The sequence below is a fragment of the Panthera leo genome, chromosome C1 (assembly GCF_018350215.1).
Source record: "Panthera leo isolate Ple1 chromosome C1, P.leo_Ple1_pat1.1, whole genome shotgun sequence".
Classification (NCBI taxonomy): Eukaryota; Metazoa; Chordata; class Mammalia; order Carnivora; family Felidae; genus Panthera; species Panthera leo.
Genome location: NC_056686.1, coordinates 113,639,872 through 113,656,720, shown reverse-complemented (window position 1 = coordinate 113,656,720; position 16,849 = coordinate 113,639,872). Strand labels below are relative to the sequence as shown.

Genomic DNA, 16,849 nt, shown 5'->3' with positions numbered 1-16,849 from the left:
GCTGGATCTCAGTCTCCCTGACTATATTATGAGAATTGTGCTTTTTATCTCACAGGGTATTATGCATGTATTTAAAGTAGGCTGAACTGCAATATCAAATAAATTCCAATGTGCCACCAATGTCTCAAACAGCATAGATGTTTCGTTCTTGTTCATATTATAATATAGGGCAGGCGTTTAAGTAGATAGCTGCTTTCCTCCATGTGATGATACAGGAATCCAGGCTCTTTCCAAGCTGTCATTCTGCCATCAGCTAGGGCCTTGGTGCCAACTGGATCTGTCAGTAGAAAGGGAAAGCAAGTGGGGAAGAGATTTGTTGGCTTGCAAGGGGCACATCTTCGTAGTCACATTTTTATTGGAGAGAACTATAGCCATGGATGTGGCTACAACTCTAATAGTGTAGAGAGCTGAAAAATGAAATTGAGCCTCACAACCACCACAGAAGAAGAGATAATGGATAGTAGGGAAGTCAGCCACATCTGCCACTGTATTCATGTCTTGCAAAATATATAATAAAATACATTCTACAGTAGATGCTGAGAATGTTCCTTCTCTTCCTGTTTCTGCATTTCAACGCTTAAGAGCAGTAGCTATTTGTTAGGAGAAAATCAACCCACAACCTGTAGGATGTGCCTGTGACCAAAGTAGGGCCCACCTCATGTCGTGTATCTCCTATGTCTGCATGTCCGCGCCCATCGATGAGAGGCCGTCTGCACTGGGCAGCCAGGGCTCAGGAAAGTTCTCAGTTACCAAGGAGAAGTCCCATTGACTCCTTCCGAGATAGTGAGAAAGTAGACTGGGACATTACTAAAATGATTTTCAGTGACACAGGCTGAGCTCAAAAAGGAATTTATTGATTAAACCTTCTAAATTATAATTTTAACTAACTCCCCAACTCGATGCCCTGAGCAAGGTGCCTAATAGAGGTGTTGTTTTCATCTTGTCCCCACCCAAGGCATACGCACTCTGCCATAGTTTCCACTCAGGATTCAGAAGATCTGTGAACTCTTGGGTCAGTAAAAATGATTATTAACTTCTTTGTTCCTATGTGAAATGAAAATAAAAAACTGAGGCCATGGTCTTCCCACTAAGCAAGAGCTAATACTGATCTTCTGCAGAGTTCCAGGGTGTCAAATAATGAAATATTGGGCCCAAAGTCTTTTGTCACATGTAAGCATGTTCCTGTGTGTCAAGTACTCTGAGTCCCAAGAAGATCCAGTAACACAGCCCACTCTGATGTCCTTCTGAGATTTTGCATATGATGTTCCCTTGGCCTGGCCGATCTCTCCAATGTTTCCTCTAGTTAACCTTGTTTGCCTGCAAAACGGTTATATTTGCTTCAGGTTTAAGCTCCACCATCCCTGTCTATAGGCCTTTCCAATCACCTAGCTAGGCATTGTGTTCTCTGTGCTCCTGTTGTACCTTGTGTTTGCCTTTCATAAGGCTTCTCGTCATATCACATTGCATATTTTTGTCTGTGTGTCTTTGGTACCAAGAACGCCTCAGGTGCTCGGTGAACAAAGGACAAACAGATGAGGCAGGAGTCAAAGACATAGTCCATGAACTTTCATCTTTGTATCCACAGCAAAAGAAAGAAAGAAAGAAAGAAAGAAAGAAAGAAAGAAAGAAAGAAAGAAAGAAAGAAAAAGGAGCCTGGCCCATGGTAGGTGTAGAGAAAACACAGAGAGGGATGAAAGAATGAAGAAAAGAAGGAAGGAGATGACAATCAGGCGGAGGATAGAAAACATGTTACAAGGTTAAGGCAATAAGCAAATAAAAATAAATAAACAAAGCCAATTCTACTAGGAATCCAGAAAATGGAAAGTGTAATGACTGAGGAAAGACCAGAAGACTTATGGAAGGAACAGCATGGATTTGAGATGAATCTGGAAGCATGAGAGGGAGTAGAATGGAAGAGAATGGAAATTGAGGCCAGTAAGGATGAGCAGGGCACGTTTGGGGGTAAAGACATGTCAGTGGAACACCATTTCATTTCTCTTTGAGAGCTGTAAGGTGTGGCCCTGTGAGATGTTACTACAACCCACTCTCTCTGATCTTCTTCCAGGAACTGGTGGTTGGTCCCCAGCAGATTCCAATGCTCAACAGTGGCTCCAGATGGACCTGGGAAACAGAGTGGAGATTACAGCAGTGGCCACGCAGGGCAGATATGGAAGCTCTGACTGGGTGACGAGTTACAGCCTGATGTTCAGTGACACAGGACGCAACTGGAAACAGTACAAGCAAGAAGACAGCATCTGGGTAGGACATCTTTTCTCTTCTGGTGAATAAAACTGAGATGTGGTAATGGTAACCAGTGAGCGTTTCTATCATTTTCCTATACCCAGATTGTTGGTAGCTTAGCAACTATTGAGTACCCATTCAGAAATAATTAGACCGTATATGGGTCCTATCTCCAGCATGGCTCTTGTTCGAAGGGAAATTAGGATGTCTGTTGCAAAAGTTTAGTGTTTTCCTCCTCTTCTCGTAACTTGAGTAATTCACTGACTAGGCCTCAGTTCCTTCGTCCATAAAACCAGAATGATGCTACAAGAGTCTGATTGTTAATGGCAATGTATTGATTTATTGAGTAGTATTTACTCACTTGTTTATTATGTACCAGGTCCTTTGCACACTTTGTAGTGCCCCAACTAGCTCAGTTATGTAATTTGACCGATATTGCACAATTCGTAAATCTTGGCATTAGAATCTGTAATCAGGTCTGACATTGAAACCACTGTGCTCAACAGCCTCTATCAAGATTTAAAAGGAATGAAAATGTTTAAAAATACAAGGCAACTACAAACTGTAAACTCATTCTGTCTTTATAAACAATCAGCAGCTAGGAAGCGAAGGAGAGTTTTCTCCAAGTTGTGAAAAAGAACTTTCCTTCCCTACCGCAAGGCCCAACCTCTTGACGTTCTCCTGTTAGTGAAAGCCTGTCCCCAGATTGAGGTTAGAAAGGGAGAGCACATAGCAAGAGGTATCTGGAGGAAGCTTTAGAAACTCATGCACTGGATTAAAAAAATGTATTCATTTGCGTTGCTTACAATTTAGGGAAAAACATCTCCAAATATTTATTTTTCTCCCAATGTGCATAAAATGTGAAGATTTGACAATTGATAGAATTATCTGTCTTTCTCATAATCTCCCTACATGTTTTTCCCGTGAAATTAATTCCAAGTTTGTTTTCAAACTGGTATTGGTCTACATTTGTCTGTGTTGGCCCTGCTTTGTTGGAAAAATTTTCTTTTCCTATTTTATGTTTATTGCTTTTTGCTAACCTCCTACTAATCAATATTGCTAATTGAAAATAATAGTAAACTGAGGATTAAGATTAGTCATGAACAGATTGCATCTTGAGAATAGTATTATTATCATCTTTATTCTGGGTTGCCTATAATATTAGGTTGAATTATTTTCAGAAAGCATGTGTTTTCTTCATTTTAAAAATAGGCTTTTGGGGACTATTCTATTTTTTCACTCAATTTTGAAGCCCTTATACAATTTTACAGGGGTTTTTTTTCCTTCCTTTTGTTTTGCTTTTAGTTCGAAAGGAGAAATAATCACACCTTCCATTTTGAGGAAGTTTTAAGGTTTTATGAGGGACTAAGAGATGTGGGATTATTTATTTTCTTTGGCATGTTCAATCAGAACTGGTCGTTTCTCAGAATGAATTGGAGTTTTGAGTTATTTTTGTCTAAATCTTTTTATTAAAGTGTAATCGACATGCAATATTATATTCATTTCAGGTATACGACCTACAATTCAACATTTGTGTACCTTGCAAAATGGTCACCATAATAAGTCTAGTTACTGTCTGCCACCATACAGCATTATTGTCCATATAATATTATAGTCTATATTCTCCAAGCCGCACATTACATCCCCGTGACATCTTTATTTGATATCCAGATTATTTTACTTCTTGATCTTCTTCACCCATTTTGTCCATACCCCAAGCCCCTCCCTTTTGGCAACACCAATCTTTTCTCGGTACCTCTGAGTCTAGGTTTCGTTTGTTCTGTTTGTTTGCTTTGAGTTTTAGATTCTACATGTAAGTGAAATCATGTGGTATTTGTCTTTCTATGACTGACTCATACTACTTAGCATAACTCCCTCATGGTCTGTCCATGTTGTTGCAAATGGCAAGATTTCCTTCTTTTTTTATGGCTGAGTATTATTCTTCTGTGTGTGTGTGTGTGTGTGTGTGTGTGTGTGTGTGACATCTTCTTTATCCATTCATGCACTGATGGACACTTAAGTTGTTAGCATACGTTGGCTATTGTAAATAATGCTGCAGTGAACATACGGGTGTCTTTTGAATTAGCATTTCATCTTTTTCAGATAAATAGCCAGTTGTGGAATTGCTGGATCATATGGTCCTTCCTTTTTTAAATTTTTTGAGGAACCTCCATGCTATTTACTATAGTGGCTGCATCAGTTTGCATTCTCAACAACAGTGCATGAGAACTGCTTGTTCTCCACATCCTTGCCAACACTTGTTATTTCTTGTCATTTTGACAATAACCATTCTGACAAGTGTAAAGTGATAGCTTATTGTGGTTTTGATTTTCATTTCCTTGATGATTAGTGATGTTAAACATCTTTTCATGTACCTGTTGGCCGTCTGTATGTCTTCTTTGGAAAGATGTCCATTCAGATTTTATGCCCATGTTTCAATCAAATTATTTTTATTGTTGCTGCCACTGTTGTTGAGTTGTATGAGTTATTTATATATTTTGAATATTAGCCTGTTATCAGATATATGATTCCTAAATATCTTCTCCCTTTCGGTAGGTTGCCTTGTGGTTTTGTTAATTGTTTTCTTTGCTATACAGACGCTTTTCAGTTTAATGTCCTATGTATTTATTTTTGTTTTGTTGCTTTTGCCTTAGAGTCAGATCCAAAAAAATATACACACAACTGATTTCAAAGAGCTTATGTTCTATATTTTCTTCCAGGATTTTTATGGATTCAGGTATCGCATTCAAGTCTTTAATCAATTTTGAGTTAATTTTTGTGTATGCTGTAAGATAGTGGTCCAGTTTCCTTCCTTTGCCTGTAGCTGTCCAGTTTTCCCAGCACCATTTATTGAAGACATCATCATTTCTCCATTGTATGTTTTTGCTCCTTTGTCATAAATTAAGACTCTCTATTTTGTTCCAATGATCTATGTGTCTGTTTTTATGCCAATGCCATATTGTATTTTGATTACTATAAGTTTGTAGCTATGGTTTGAAATCAGGAAACATGATGCCTACAGCTTTGGTCTTCTTTGTCAAGATTGTTTTTTATTTGGAGTCCTTTGTGGTTCCATATAAATTTTAGAATTCTTTCTTCTACTTATATGAAAAATGTCATTGGAGTTTTGATAGGGATGGTGTTGAATCTGTAGATTGCTTTGGGAAGGATGGACATTTTAACAATAGTTATTTTTCTAATCCATAGCATGAAGTATCTTTCCATTTATTTCTGCCCTCAAAATCTTTCACTGGGGTCTTATAGTTTTAAATGTACAAATCTTTAATCTCCTATGTTAAATTTTTTACTAGGTATTTTATTCTTTTGGATGCAATTGTAAATTGGAGTTGTTGTTTTTTTTTATTTCTCTTTCTGATACTTTTACAGTGTGTAGAAACATGACAGATTTTTTCATATTGATTTTGTATTCTGTTACTTTACTGAATTCATTTTTAGTTCTAACAGGTATTTTTTTTTGGTGGAGTCTTTAGGGTTTCTTATATATAGTATCAGATCATTTGCAAATAGTGACCATTTTGCTTCCACCTGTCCAACTTACGCCTTTTATTTATTTTTCTTGTTTAATTGCTATGGCTACAATTTGCAATACTATGTTGAATAAAAGTGGGGGGAGTGGACATCCTTGTCTTATTCCTGACCTTAGAGGAAAAGGTTTCAGCTTTATACTGTTGAACATGGTATTACCTGTGGGTTTGTCACATACCTTGATTATGTCCAGGTACATTCCCACTATACCAGTTTTTTCAGAGTTTTTATCATAAGTTGATGTTGAATTTTATCAAATGCATTTTCTACATCTATTGAGATGATCATATGATTTCTATCTGTCACTTTTGTTAATGTGGTATATTATATTGATTGACTTGTAGTTGTTGAATCTTGTATCCCTGTAATAAATCCAGCTTGATAATGGTGTATGATCCTTTTAATGTATTGTTAAATTTGGTTTGGTAACATTTTGTTGAAGATTTTTACATCTATGCTCATTGGTGATATTGGCCTATAATTTTCTTTTTTTTTTTTTTAATTTTTTAAGGTTTATATATTTTTGAGAGAGAGAGAGAGAGAAGAGAGAGACAGAATATGAGCAGGGAAGGGGCAGAGAGAGAGGGAGACACAGAATCCAAAGTAGTCTCCAGGCTCCAAGCTGTCAGCACAGAGCCCAATGCAGGGCTCAAACCCACGAACTGAGAGATTGTCACCTGAGCCGAAGTCGGGCATTCAACCGACTGAGCCACCCAGGCGCCCCAGCCTACAATTTTCTTTTTTGTGTTGTCCTTGGCCAGTTTGGGTATAAGAGTAATGCTGGTTTCTTAAAATAAGTTTGGAAGCATTCCTTCCTATTTATATTTTTGGAAATTTGAGAGTAGGTATTAAATCTTTGAATGTTTGTTTGGTACAATTAACCAATGAAGCCATCTAGTTTGTGGGAAATTTTTGATTACTGATTCAATCTCCATAATAGTAATTGGTCTATTCCGATTTTCTATTTCTCCATAATTCAGTCTTGGAAGATTCTAAGTTTCTTGGAATTTATCCATATCTACTAGGTTGTCCAGTTTGTTGGCATGTAATTGTTCATAGTAGTCTTTTGCAATCCCTTTTATTTCTGTGGCATGAGTTGTAACTTCTCTTTCATTTCCGATTTTATTTGACCCCTCCCCCCTTTTTGGTGCTGAGTATAGCTAAAGTTTTGTCAATTTCAGTTACCTTTTAATTTCATTGATCCTTTCTATTGGTATGTTTGTTTATTTGTTTGTTTGTTTTTCATTTTTCTTTCACTTATTTCCACTCTGATCTTTATTATGTCCCTCTTTCTACTAATTTTGGGCTTTGTTTCTTCTTCTTTTTTTCTAGTTTCCTTTAGGTACAAAGTTAGGTACAAAGTTTATACCTTTAGGTACAAAGTTAGGTACAAAGTTCATTTGAGATTTCTTTGTTTCTTGAGGTAGGTCTGTCTTGCTATGAACTTCCTTCTTAGAATTGCTGTTGCCTCATCCCATATATTTTGGTATGTCATATTCCTGTTTTCATTTGCCTCCAAGTAGTTTTTTTATTTCTCTTTTGATTTCCTCTATGATCCAGTAGTCGTTCACTAGCATGTTGTTTAACCTCCATGTATTTATAGTTTTTTCCAGTTTTTTTTTTTCTTATAATTGATTCTTAGTTTCATACCCTTGTAGTCAGAAAACATGTTTGATATGATTTCAATTTTATTGAATTTACTGAGATTTGTTTTGAGGCCTAAAATGTGACATACCCTGCAGAGTGTTCCATGAGCATTTAAGAAGAATGTGTATCCTGCTGCATTTTGACTGGAATGTTCTATCTCTACCTGTTAAGTTAATTTGGTTTAATGTGCCAGTTAAGGCTGATGTTTCCTTATGGATTTTCTGTCCGGATACTCTATCCATTGATTTAAGTGAAGTGTTAAAGTCCCCTACTGTTATTGTACTGTTGTCAATTTCTCCTTTTTAAGCCTATTAATATTTGCTTTGTATATTTTGGTGCTCCTATGCATGCTGCATAGATATTTATATTACATTTCTTCATTTGATCCTTTTATGTACTGCCCCTCTTTTTTCTTTTATCACAGTCTTTGTTTTAAAGTCTGTTTTGCCTGATTGAGTGTAGCTATACCAGCTTTCTTTTGCTTTCCACTTGCATGGAATATTTTTTTTGGGTTTTTTTCATCCCTTAACTTTCGGTCAGTATTGTTTTGCCTCTGAAGTAAGTCTCTTATAGACAGTGTATAGAGGCATGAGGCTCACAGAGACCAATCCAAGCTCACATAATCAGGCAATGACAGTGCCAAAATATTAAATATTAAGATTTATTTCTAAATATAGGTTATTGCAAAACTGTACTTTCTATTTCTCCTTTACTAACTTGATTATTTTTTAAGCTTCACAAAATTGATTTACTCTTCTCACTTTCAATGTGAGTTTTAATGGACCCACTGTGTACAAATAATGTTAAGTCCTATTGCTTAATTCACATGTTGCTCAAGTATGGGTAAGAAGGCAGCAATAATATCAAACTGTGTTTGCATAGGGTAGAGATGTTGCTCAAACTCTCCAAAACTATATCGGCCTTCAAGAATGTCCATCAGAGACTCAGTATATTACCAAATACTTTACAGACATAGGCAAAATCTGACTTGTGGATAATATTCATTAGTATTTCCACCAAATTATGCTGCTGGATGAATAGATTACTTTAAGGATTTTTATTTGTTCATTTTACTTTTTATTTTAAATTTAAACTTAGAAGTAAGATTATAGATCCACTAAAATTAAGCCTGGTACACAAGATGAGCGCAATGGGAAAACAAGAGATTTTTACAAAACTCTCCAAATTGTTTTATTCAACTTTTCATAAAAAGTCAACACCTAAAAACATCAATATCAAATACTGAATTAATTAAGTATGGTGTATAATGGAAGTAAAGAATCTCTTGAAGGAGACTTTCACATGGTCTTTTGAAGATCTTCGATTTTCAGATGATATGGAGTTTGTAATGCTTTTAAAATTGAGTTAGCCAACAATGCAACTTAGTACATGCCATGGATAGCATATCAATTTACCAGTACTTGAGACTTATTTTATTTTACAAAGTTCGTTTCGGAATGGGGAGCCTGAAAATTTATCTGTCTACACAATGTACACTATCAAATATTCATGCCCTAAGAATTCAATTTGAAGACTTTCTGACCTGGTACTGAATGGAATGTTCATGAATGAGGCCACCAAGCAGCCGCTTAGAGATGAATCATGATTTATGAACAAGCCAGAGTTTCCCACTACATTAAATAATCAGGTGTGAAGGTCTCAGGGACAAACATAGCAACAATTTTAGAATCTTAGCAGATTTAAAATCTCTTCCTGGTTGGCTCATAGACAGGCCAAAGAAATGTAAATATTAAGTTTCCTATCTCTGAGCAGCAACATTAGCCTAAGATTGGTAAAATGGATAAATATATTTGGAACAAAGGGACCTCTAATTAAATCCACACAGACCAGAATCCTGTTACCACCAGTCATTTTGAAAGATAGGTCTGTAGAAACACTCACTTTTTAAAATAGATACAGAAATTGCTGTTTCAGCTCTGGGTCCCTCTTGTATGTGTTCAAACCCTTAATAAATCTATCTGCGTTTCCCATGTACAGCATGCAAGTGTTCTAAATATGCATCCCCCCTCTACATGCATTGACATTTTCCTTTATTTTCTGATGTTTATCACTCTGAAATTTCAAAGACAGCTACTGTGCTTGTGTTTTAATACATGGTGTCCTCTTTTTAAATCACTATCCACATGGCTCATGATTGTGAACAAGTCAATTAGGATTGTCTCCTCTTCTCACCTAAGACAGTTTTTCAATGTATTATAAAATTTCAGGCAAAATTTTACTTGTCTTGTCCTTGAGCTTTCTTTGCCCCTCCCCTCCCCTCCCCCACATTTCTGGGTAGATCAGCAATGTCAAGTATATTAGGAATGGACACAAAAGCTTTATAGGAAGATTCCAAAGTATGATCTGTTTTATTTCCTTTCTAATGGCAAGTGTCATACCCATTCTGGCTACAGCAGCATATCAGGGTAACAGTTCCAGTCAATGGACTCGCAAGTATTTAATAATTATTAGTACATTAGTACAGAGCAACAAGCGACTGCTAAGATCTTCAAGTTTAAGTTGGGCTCTGCCAGTGCATCTTGAAAGGACATTTCACTCATCTCAAAGTTAATTTCCATTGTCATAGCCCCCAGATTCCATCACCCTTTATCACATCATCCTTTATCACATGTAAAAAATGATATATATCACAAATCTGTTATCCTTTTATATCCAAGAACTTCAGTACCAGAAACCCACAGTCTATAAAAGACAAAGAAAAATCTACCTGAAGTCCCCAAAGTTATCTTACACCTGACCTGCAGGCCCCCCACTCAACCATGTTTAGTTTATAAATAAAGTATCTTTTATTGAGACATATTGAATACATTATTTGCTTTTCCTGACCACTTTTACACATATATGAAAGTGTGCATACAAGCTCTTTCTGTAATTCAATTCTAAATCCCTCCTACTTAGAGATTTTAATGTCACCTAAAAACTTCAATAAGTTTTTCACTTACCCTACTGTGCTTTATTTATGAAGATGACAGAAAGTAAGAACTAGAAGCAATCTATAAGAATCCTGGAATTTCCAAATTTCCCTTTCTTCTAATTATTTGCCATTTTTTCCCTAAGTTTACTCCTCCCATTATCAATGTTAAAGCTATATTCATCTCTGTAGGTAAAAGTTATTCTACTTGTCTTTTCCAAAGATAATCTAATGAGGCCCCCTCAGGTACTAGTTTTAGACAAGTATCTGTTATTGCTGGATTCGTCAACATTGACCACGAGGATATTAATGGTCTGTTTTACCTACATGTTCTCTTACTTGTCTCTAATCTCCATTTAATTAGGCATTCACAATCAGCCTCTGCTTAATGTAGATCATGCATTTTAAGATGGTATCATTCTAATCATTCCTCTTGCCATAACATAGGAAGGTTTACTCATGGGGGATGTAAGGGCCACAGTGATATGGACCACTGGGGGAAGACAAGAAGCTTAAAGAATTGAAGTCATTACTAAAGCAAGGAATTTTGCAGGGCTGGCACCTAAAAATGAAATAATCACAGGTTAGAATACATCCAAATGGTTGTAGTGAATTGGGTTGATTCCTTTGGGGTCTATATTCCAGGAAGCCCAATGCAATGAAGGAGCTATTCTATGTGGCACTCAATATGAGTAGTCCCTCGGCTAAGATTACCAAATATATTATCTAATACTTTCTAAATAATGTTAATGAATTTCTATTTTACAGGGGAAAAACGAAGTTTAGAAGGGCCAAGGAACCTAGTCCATATCACAGAAGTAACAAAGTGATGAACCAAGATACAAACCCAATTCTATGTGTCCATAAAGCCTAAGCACCTGAATCGCTGGATAACACCTTACTCAGTAGTTGATGGCGTAAGAATTAAGAGCCAGTATTCTCAAAGGGCTGATGTAAACTGGGCAAGGATCAGGACACATTCTGGTCCAATGGGGAAGTAGCCCACTAGGCTAAACCAAAGTGGAAAATTCAAGTCCCATCTGGGCTAAAGCAGCATGGCGAGCCTTGTGGGAAAGCTTGGTGGGTATGGTGATGTCCAGGATGTAGCCCTAGCACATTACATCTTTGTCAACTAGTTTCAGATTCTTCCTACTGGTGGCTCTGAAGTCAGTGGTGTGCTCATAATTGTTTCAGAAAGAGGTTAGAACTAGCTCACTGGCCTAAGCCTTCTGTTGATGTTTCTATAAAACAGATCATCAGAACAAGAGCTGGGAGAGACTGATGTATACAAAGCCAAAATCTGTCTCCCTCGAGTGTTTACACATTGAACCTCAGTTGTTTGCTCATGCAATGTGGGCATGAAAATGTCTACCTCCTCCTCTACAGAATGGTTTCTCAAATCTTTTATTTTTAAAAAATGTTTTAAGTTTATTCTGAGAAAGACAGAGACAGCACAAGTGGGGGAGGGACAGAAAGAGAGAGGGAGAGAGAGAATCTCAAGCAGGCTCCACACTGCCAGAGCAGAGCCCTACATGGGGCTCGAACTCATAAAACCATGAGATCATAACCTGAGTCAAACCCAAGAGTCAGACGCTTAATTGATTGAACCACCCAGGCACCCCTCAAATATTTTAACAACAACTAGACTCTTTGATTCCTTTCTGTCATGGATGCAATTTTCATTCCAGTAGGCCTGCTCAGTGATGGCCAATAATCACGTGACAGATTCCAGCTGTCTCATTAGCTCATCATTACCCACTGAAACTACTGTAAATTATTGATATTCAGGTTACAGTTTTCTTTTCTGAATATCATGTTGCCTCTTCCCAATATGTCAGGCATTTAGTTCTATATTGAAGAATCCTTTGGCCTGTATGATAAAGTGGTCTATGATTTCTTGTAGCTTTATGGTGTCTGTCTTAATATAAAGCACTTGCATATGTTAGCCAACACGTTTCTCACACAGAGGTCAATAGAAACAATGGATTATACATTTAGGTCATCAGTTCCCTGATTTCATCCTTGAGTGACTTCCAAACTCTCTGGAAGATGGCTGTCTGATCTTCATGATTCATGCACATTTATTTTGCCAATTTGGTCTAGAATATCTTGAGTATTGATCAACTGTTTGATATAGTATTTTAAGCCTACCAATTTCAGAAAACAATTTGTGAGAATCTCATTACCATCCACATATATCTTTTAAATTCTCATTATACACCAGACAGTATGCTAGGTGTTGGGCATAAAAAGGGGTGTTCAGGTCTGATTAATCCCTTCCCTGAATGTGCAGAGCCATCAAGGGGAAGTAAATGACACTGCAACAGAGCATGTGTGTTTAAGTGGCACCGATGGCCGTCCAGGAGCAAGAAACTTCAAAAAGGTGTGCTGGTCAGTAGGGAGCGCAAGGGACATAGTTGAGTCGAAAGGGCAGGGGCTGTGTTCAAGCTACTCTGGCTTCCCAGCAACTACAGAATGCTGTGTGCCTAATACTAAGTCAACAACTGTAAGAAGGGAGGAAGAGGAAGTTGTATGAAGGGAGGAACACTCACAGGGGGATAAGTGCTAGAAGCACAGTCTTAAAAGAAGTGGTATAAGATGCATCTGAGGTACGCAGAATTAATCAATTTAGATAGAATATTTCTCTGGTCAATTCTACGAGATAAACCTGGCAAGCAGAGCTAGCTCGATATTATGGGCTCCTAGTACACACATACTTTCTTGAGCTACAGACCAAGAACATAAGTCATCATGTGTTTATAACTTTGTTTTGATTTTTTGGTTGGTGTTAAATAATAAACACATATCATAAAATGCTATCAAATATATTTTTCAAGGTTTTGTTAATAGTTCTCTCCTTGGCTCTTTCTCATACATATATACATATAAGCTTTTAATGTATTTATTTTACAGTTGGCCATTAATAAAACTTCAGTATTACGCTAAGCAAAGGAAGTCAGGCAGAGAAAGACAAATATTGTAGGATTTCACTCCTAGGTGGAATTTAAGAAACACAACACTAAGGAGGGCACTAAGGAGGGCACTTGTTGGGATGAGCACTGGTTGTTCTATGTAAGTGATGAATCACTGGGTTCTACTCCAGGAACCAACAGTATACTGTATGTTAACTAACTTGAACTTAAATAAATAAATTTTTAAAAATTCAGTTAAGAAGTTAGCATGTTTAGAATTCTGCATCTGATTGAATAAAGGCCATCAGTGCAAAAGCCAGATATCACCACATAGCAGGCCAACAGAAGCAAAGAATGAAGGGAAATGCAGAGGCTTTTGATTACAGTAGAGTCTAGTTGCACCATCGCTTGCTTGTATGACTTTGGAAATGTCACTTCATCTTTTTGTAGTGATTCTCCCCATCCATGGCAGGCATATATCTAGAAACTTCCAGGCCCTTTGCATCTATTCCTCTACACTTCCCTGCTTGGACTCTTTGTGTTAATGGGCTTCCCTGTGGGTTGCAATGAGAAAGACATGGCAATCAAGTCTGAGTTTCAGTAGGGATCCGGCTCAGAATTGACAAGGTCCTCAAAGCTTGATATTCCCTGTGAATCATCCCCATGGTTTTATCCTGAGCACTTTCCACTGACCTTGGATTCTCTTATCACTAGATGAGGCTCTGCAGAAAAGGGAAGAAACAAGCGGCCAATCAGCATTGTGAAAGCAACAGCTGGGCTTTACCTCAGAATCAGCAGGCTTCCCTCCAGCCCTCTGGCTCCACATGTAGCCCTTGGAAGTTCCTCGTTGATGCCCATCTGTTTTCCCTTCTTAGTGTTAGGATTGGCTGAGATGTTTCAGAGAACTTCCCAACATGGGGTCTAGCCTCTTTAAGGAGTAAATACTTTCACACATTTACACATGTGGCATTTAAACACGTCACATGGACACGGAGTCAACACACAGTCTTCAGGATTAATATTCATGTGGACACTTGCTAGGGGAGAGCAGATGTTTGCGATCTCCTACAAACTGGTTGCATTTGTAGTGGGATAGGATCCAGCAGCTGATAATCAAAGGAAGGAGGAGGCTCTGGTTAAAATTAATTCTTCTAAATCCACTGCTTTTAAATTAATCTTATTGTTTAAGTCCTCAGTTCACAGGAAGCTTGACTTTAATTGTATTTCTGATATATATAAACCAGTTAGGTTTTGGAGACATCCACCTTAGATTTGGAGAAATTGGAGTTAATATCCCAACTTTAACGTATAGCAAAGCATTAGATTTTTTATGTGAACATATTTCATTATTTTAGTGAAGTATAATGATACAAACAATTATCAGGGAATACTATGAAAAATTATATGCCAGCAAATTGGACAACCTGGAAGAAATGGACAAATTTCTAAACACCCACACTCTTCCAAAACTCAATCAGGAGGAAATAGAAAGCTTGAACAGACCCATAACCAGCGAGGAAGAAATCCTATTAAGTACCTTTTGTTTATTTAGTCCTTTTTAAAAAATGTTTATTTATATATTTTTTGAGAGACGGGGAGAGAGAGAGAGAGAGAGAGAGAGAGAGAGAGAGAGAATGAGAATCCCAAGAGGGTTCCATGCTATCCTTGCAGAGCCCAATGAGGGATTTGATCTCACAAACCATGAGATCATGACCTAAGGTGGAATCAGGAGTCAGATGCTTAACCAACTGAGCCACCCAAGCACCGGCCATGTAGTCTTTAACTATCATGATTTTTTTTCTTTTCTTCCCTTAGATTATACCCATCTTTGAAGTCTGACAGCTAGAAATTCCATGACTTTGATAAATGCTTTAGTACGTACGAGGCTCAGTGTCCTCCTCTGCAAAATGGGTATATAAATGTGCTTACTTAATGTGGTCTGTGAAGGAGAGATTCTCCAAAAAAAAAATGTGCCTCAAAATGTGCCACATTGCTTATGACACAGATTGCTGGGCCCCACCTGCAGAGTTTCTAATTCAGTAAATCTGGGACGGAGCTGAGAATTGCATTTGTAACAAAAATCCCAAGTAATACAGGTGCTGTTGGGTAGGGGCCTCGCTTTGAGAAACACTCGCTTTGAGAAACTGTCAATGGGTTAATATGTGTAAACTTTACACAGTGTGAAATAAATAAAGGATAGATACAATTGCTATCACTATTGAAGGTAGGTGTGTGTGATGCACCTGGGCACCTGGTGCAGATACCCAGAGGAAACTAGCTTTCAGTTTTCATTCTTTTGAGCTTTGTACGCAAATGGGAAGCAATCTTAGTAAGTTAGCTTTTTTTTTTTTTTTTTTCCAATAAACTAAATACTCAGTGGAGAAGGTAAGATCGCCTTGTGGTTGCAGGCAAAGATAGGTACCCACCCAGGCTCATTAAAAACAATTAGCTGAGAGTCCTGGTAGCAGACAGAAGAGGAGAGGAGGAACCTGGGGGAGTTACTGACGCCTAAAGAAGAGGGCTCTGGTCCAAAGTCTGAAGCCCCGAGTGCCTACTTGGCTATAGTCAGATGGAAGGATTCCAGGCCTGGCAGGGACCTCCAGCAGGCTAAGAGACTCTCAAGTGTTCTTTAAAAAGTCCAAAAGAAAGCAAGCTTCATTAAGTTTATGATTACAATGATAGCAGGTGATAGTAAAGAGAAAAAAAGCATAATACAGTCAGCACAAGTTTCAGTTCCTGTTAAGTATAATTTCTGGTTGAGTTTGCCTTCCTTTAATAGGAAAAAAGGAGAGAAAACAAGTGAAATATGAGTGTGAGCGGGAGTAAAACTTGTGTTTCGAGTCCCTGATCGATTGCAACTGTTCGTGGTGGGGGGGACCCCCCTTCCCACTGCTGGGTCACCAAAGGCATCGCTGTGGCTGTAGTGGCCATCTGGATTAGAGAAGGAGCTGAATGGTATCACTAAATTTGTCTAGACTCTAGATTTACAAGTAATTTTCCAATTTAGGGGCTCAAGAATTATTTGGAAATTAATTCACAAGTCTGTATAAAAAAAGAGCAATGTTTTCCTTTCTTTTTTTTTTTTTTTTTTTTGTCTTGTTTTGTTTTTAAGTATTAGAAGTACAGAGAGGGTGTCCATAAAAATCAGGCTTGAATTATTGTGGCCCAAATATCCTAGGTGCTCTGTTGTGTGGGAAAGGAGATGTACTTGGAAAAAAAAAAAAAATCCGTACCAAAGAATCATGGGCCTCTAACATCCTGTCTTATCTGATTGTAATTTAGGATATCAAGCATCTGTTAGGCACATCCTGCATGCAGTAAATTAAGGGGACTTAAAGAGTAGGAGATAGAAATCCCTAATCAAAGGTGAGATAAATGCACAGAAAGGTACACAATAGAAGGGTGTGCACAGATTGGCATGGACATGAGAGCGTGAAGTTTCTAACTTGTCAGTAGGATAAGTGCTGTGAATTTTGATCTTGCAATGGCTCTTCCACAGTGGTGAACTATCTGTCCCTGTTTATGACACACTGCAATTATCTGCAGCCCAAGTCCCACTAATGGACTGTGA

General features: G+C 37.7%; 1 protein-coding gene across 1 annotated transcript in view; it reads left to right on the top strand.

Annotated features, from left to right (window-relative positions):
* CNTNAP5 (contactin associated protein family member 5) overlaps positions 1-16,849 on the top strand; it is a 795,339-nt gene that overhangs the window by 198,490 nt on the left and 580,000 nt on the right. Inside the window, exon 3 of the mRNA XM_042954126.1 lies at positions 2,066-2,259. Within this exon, the coding sequence (XP_042810060.1) occupies positions 2,066-2,259 (194 nt within the window). The remainder of the gene's footprint in view (positions 1-2,065; positions 2,260-16,849) is intronic.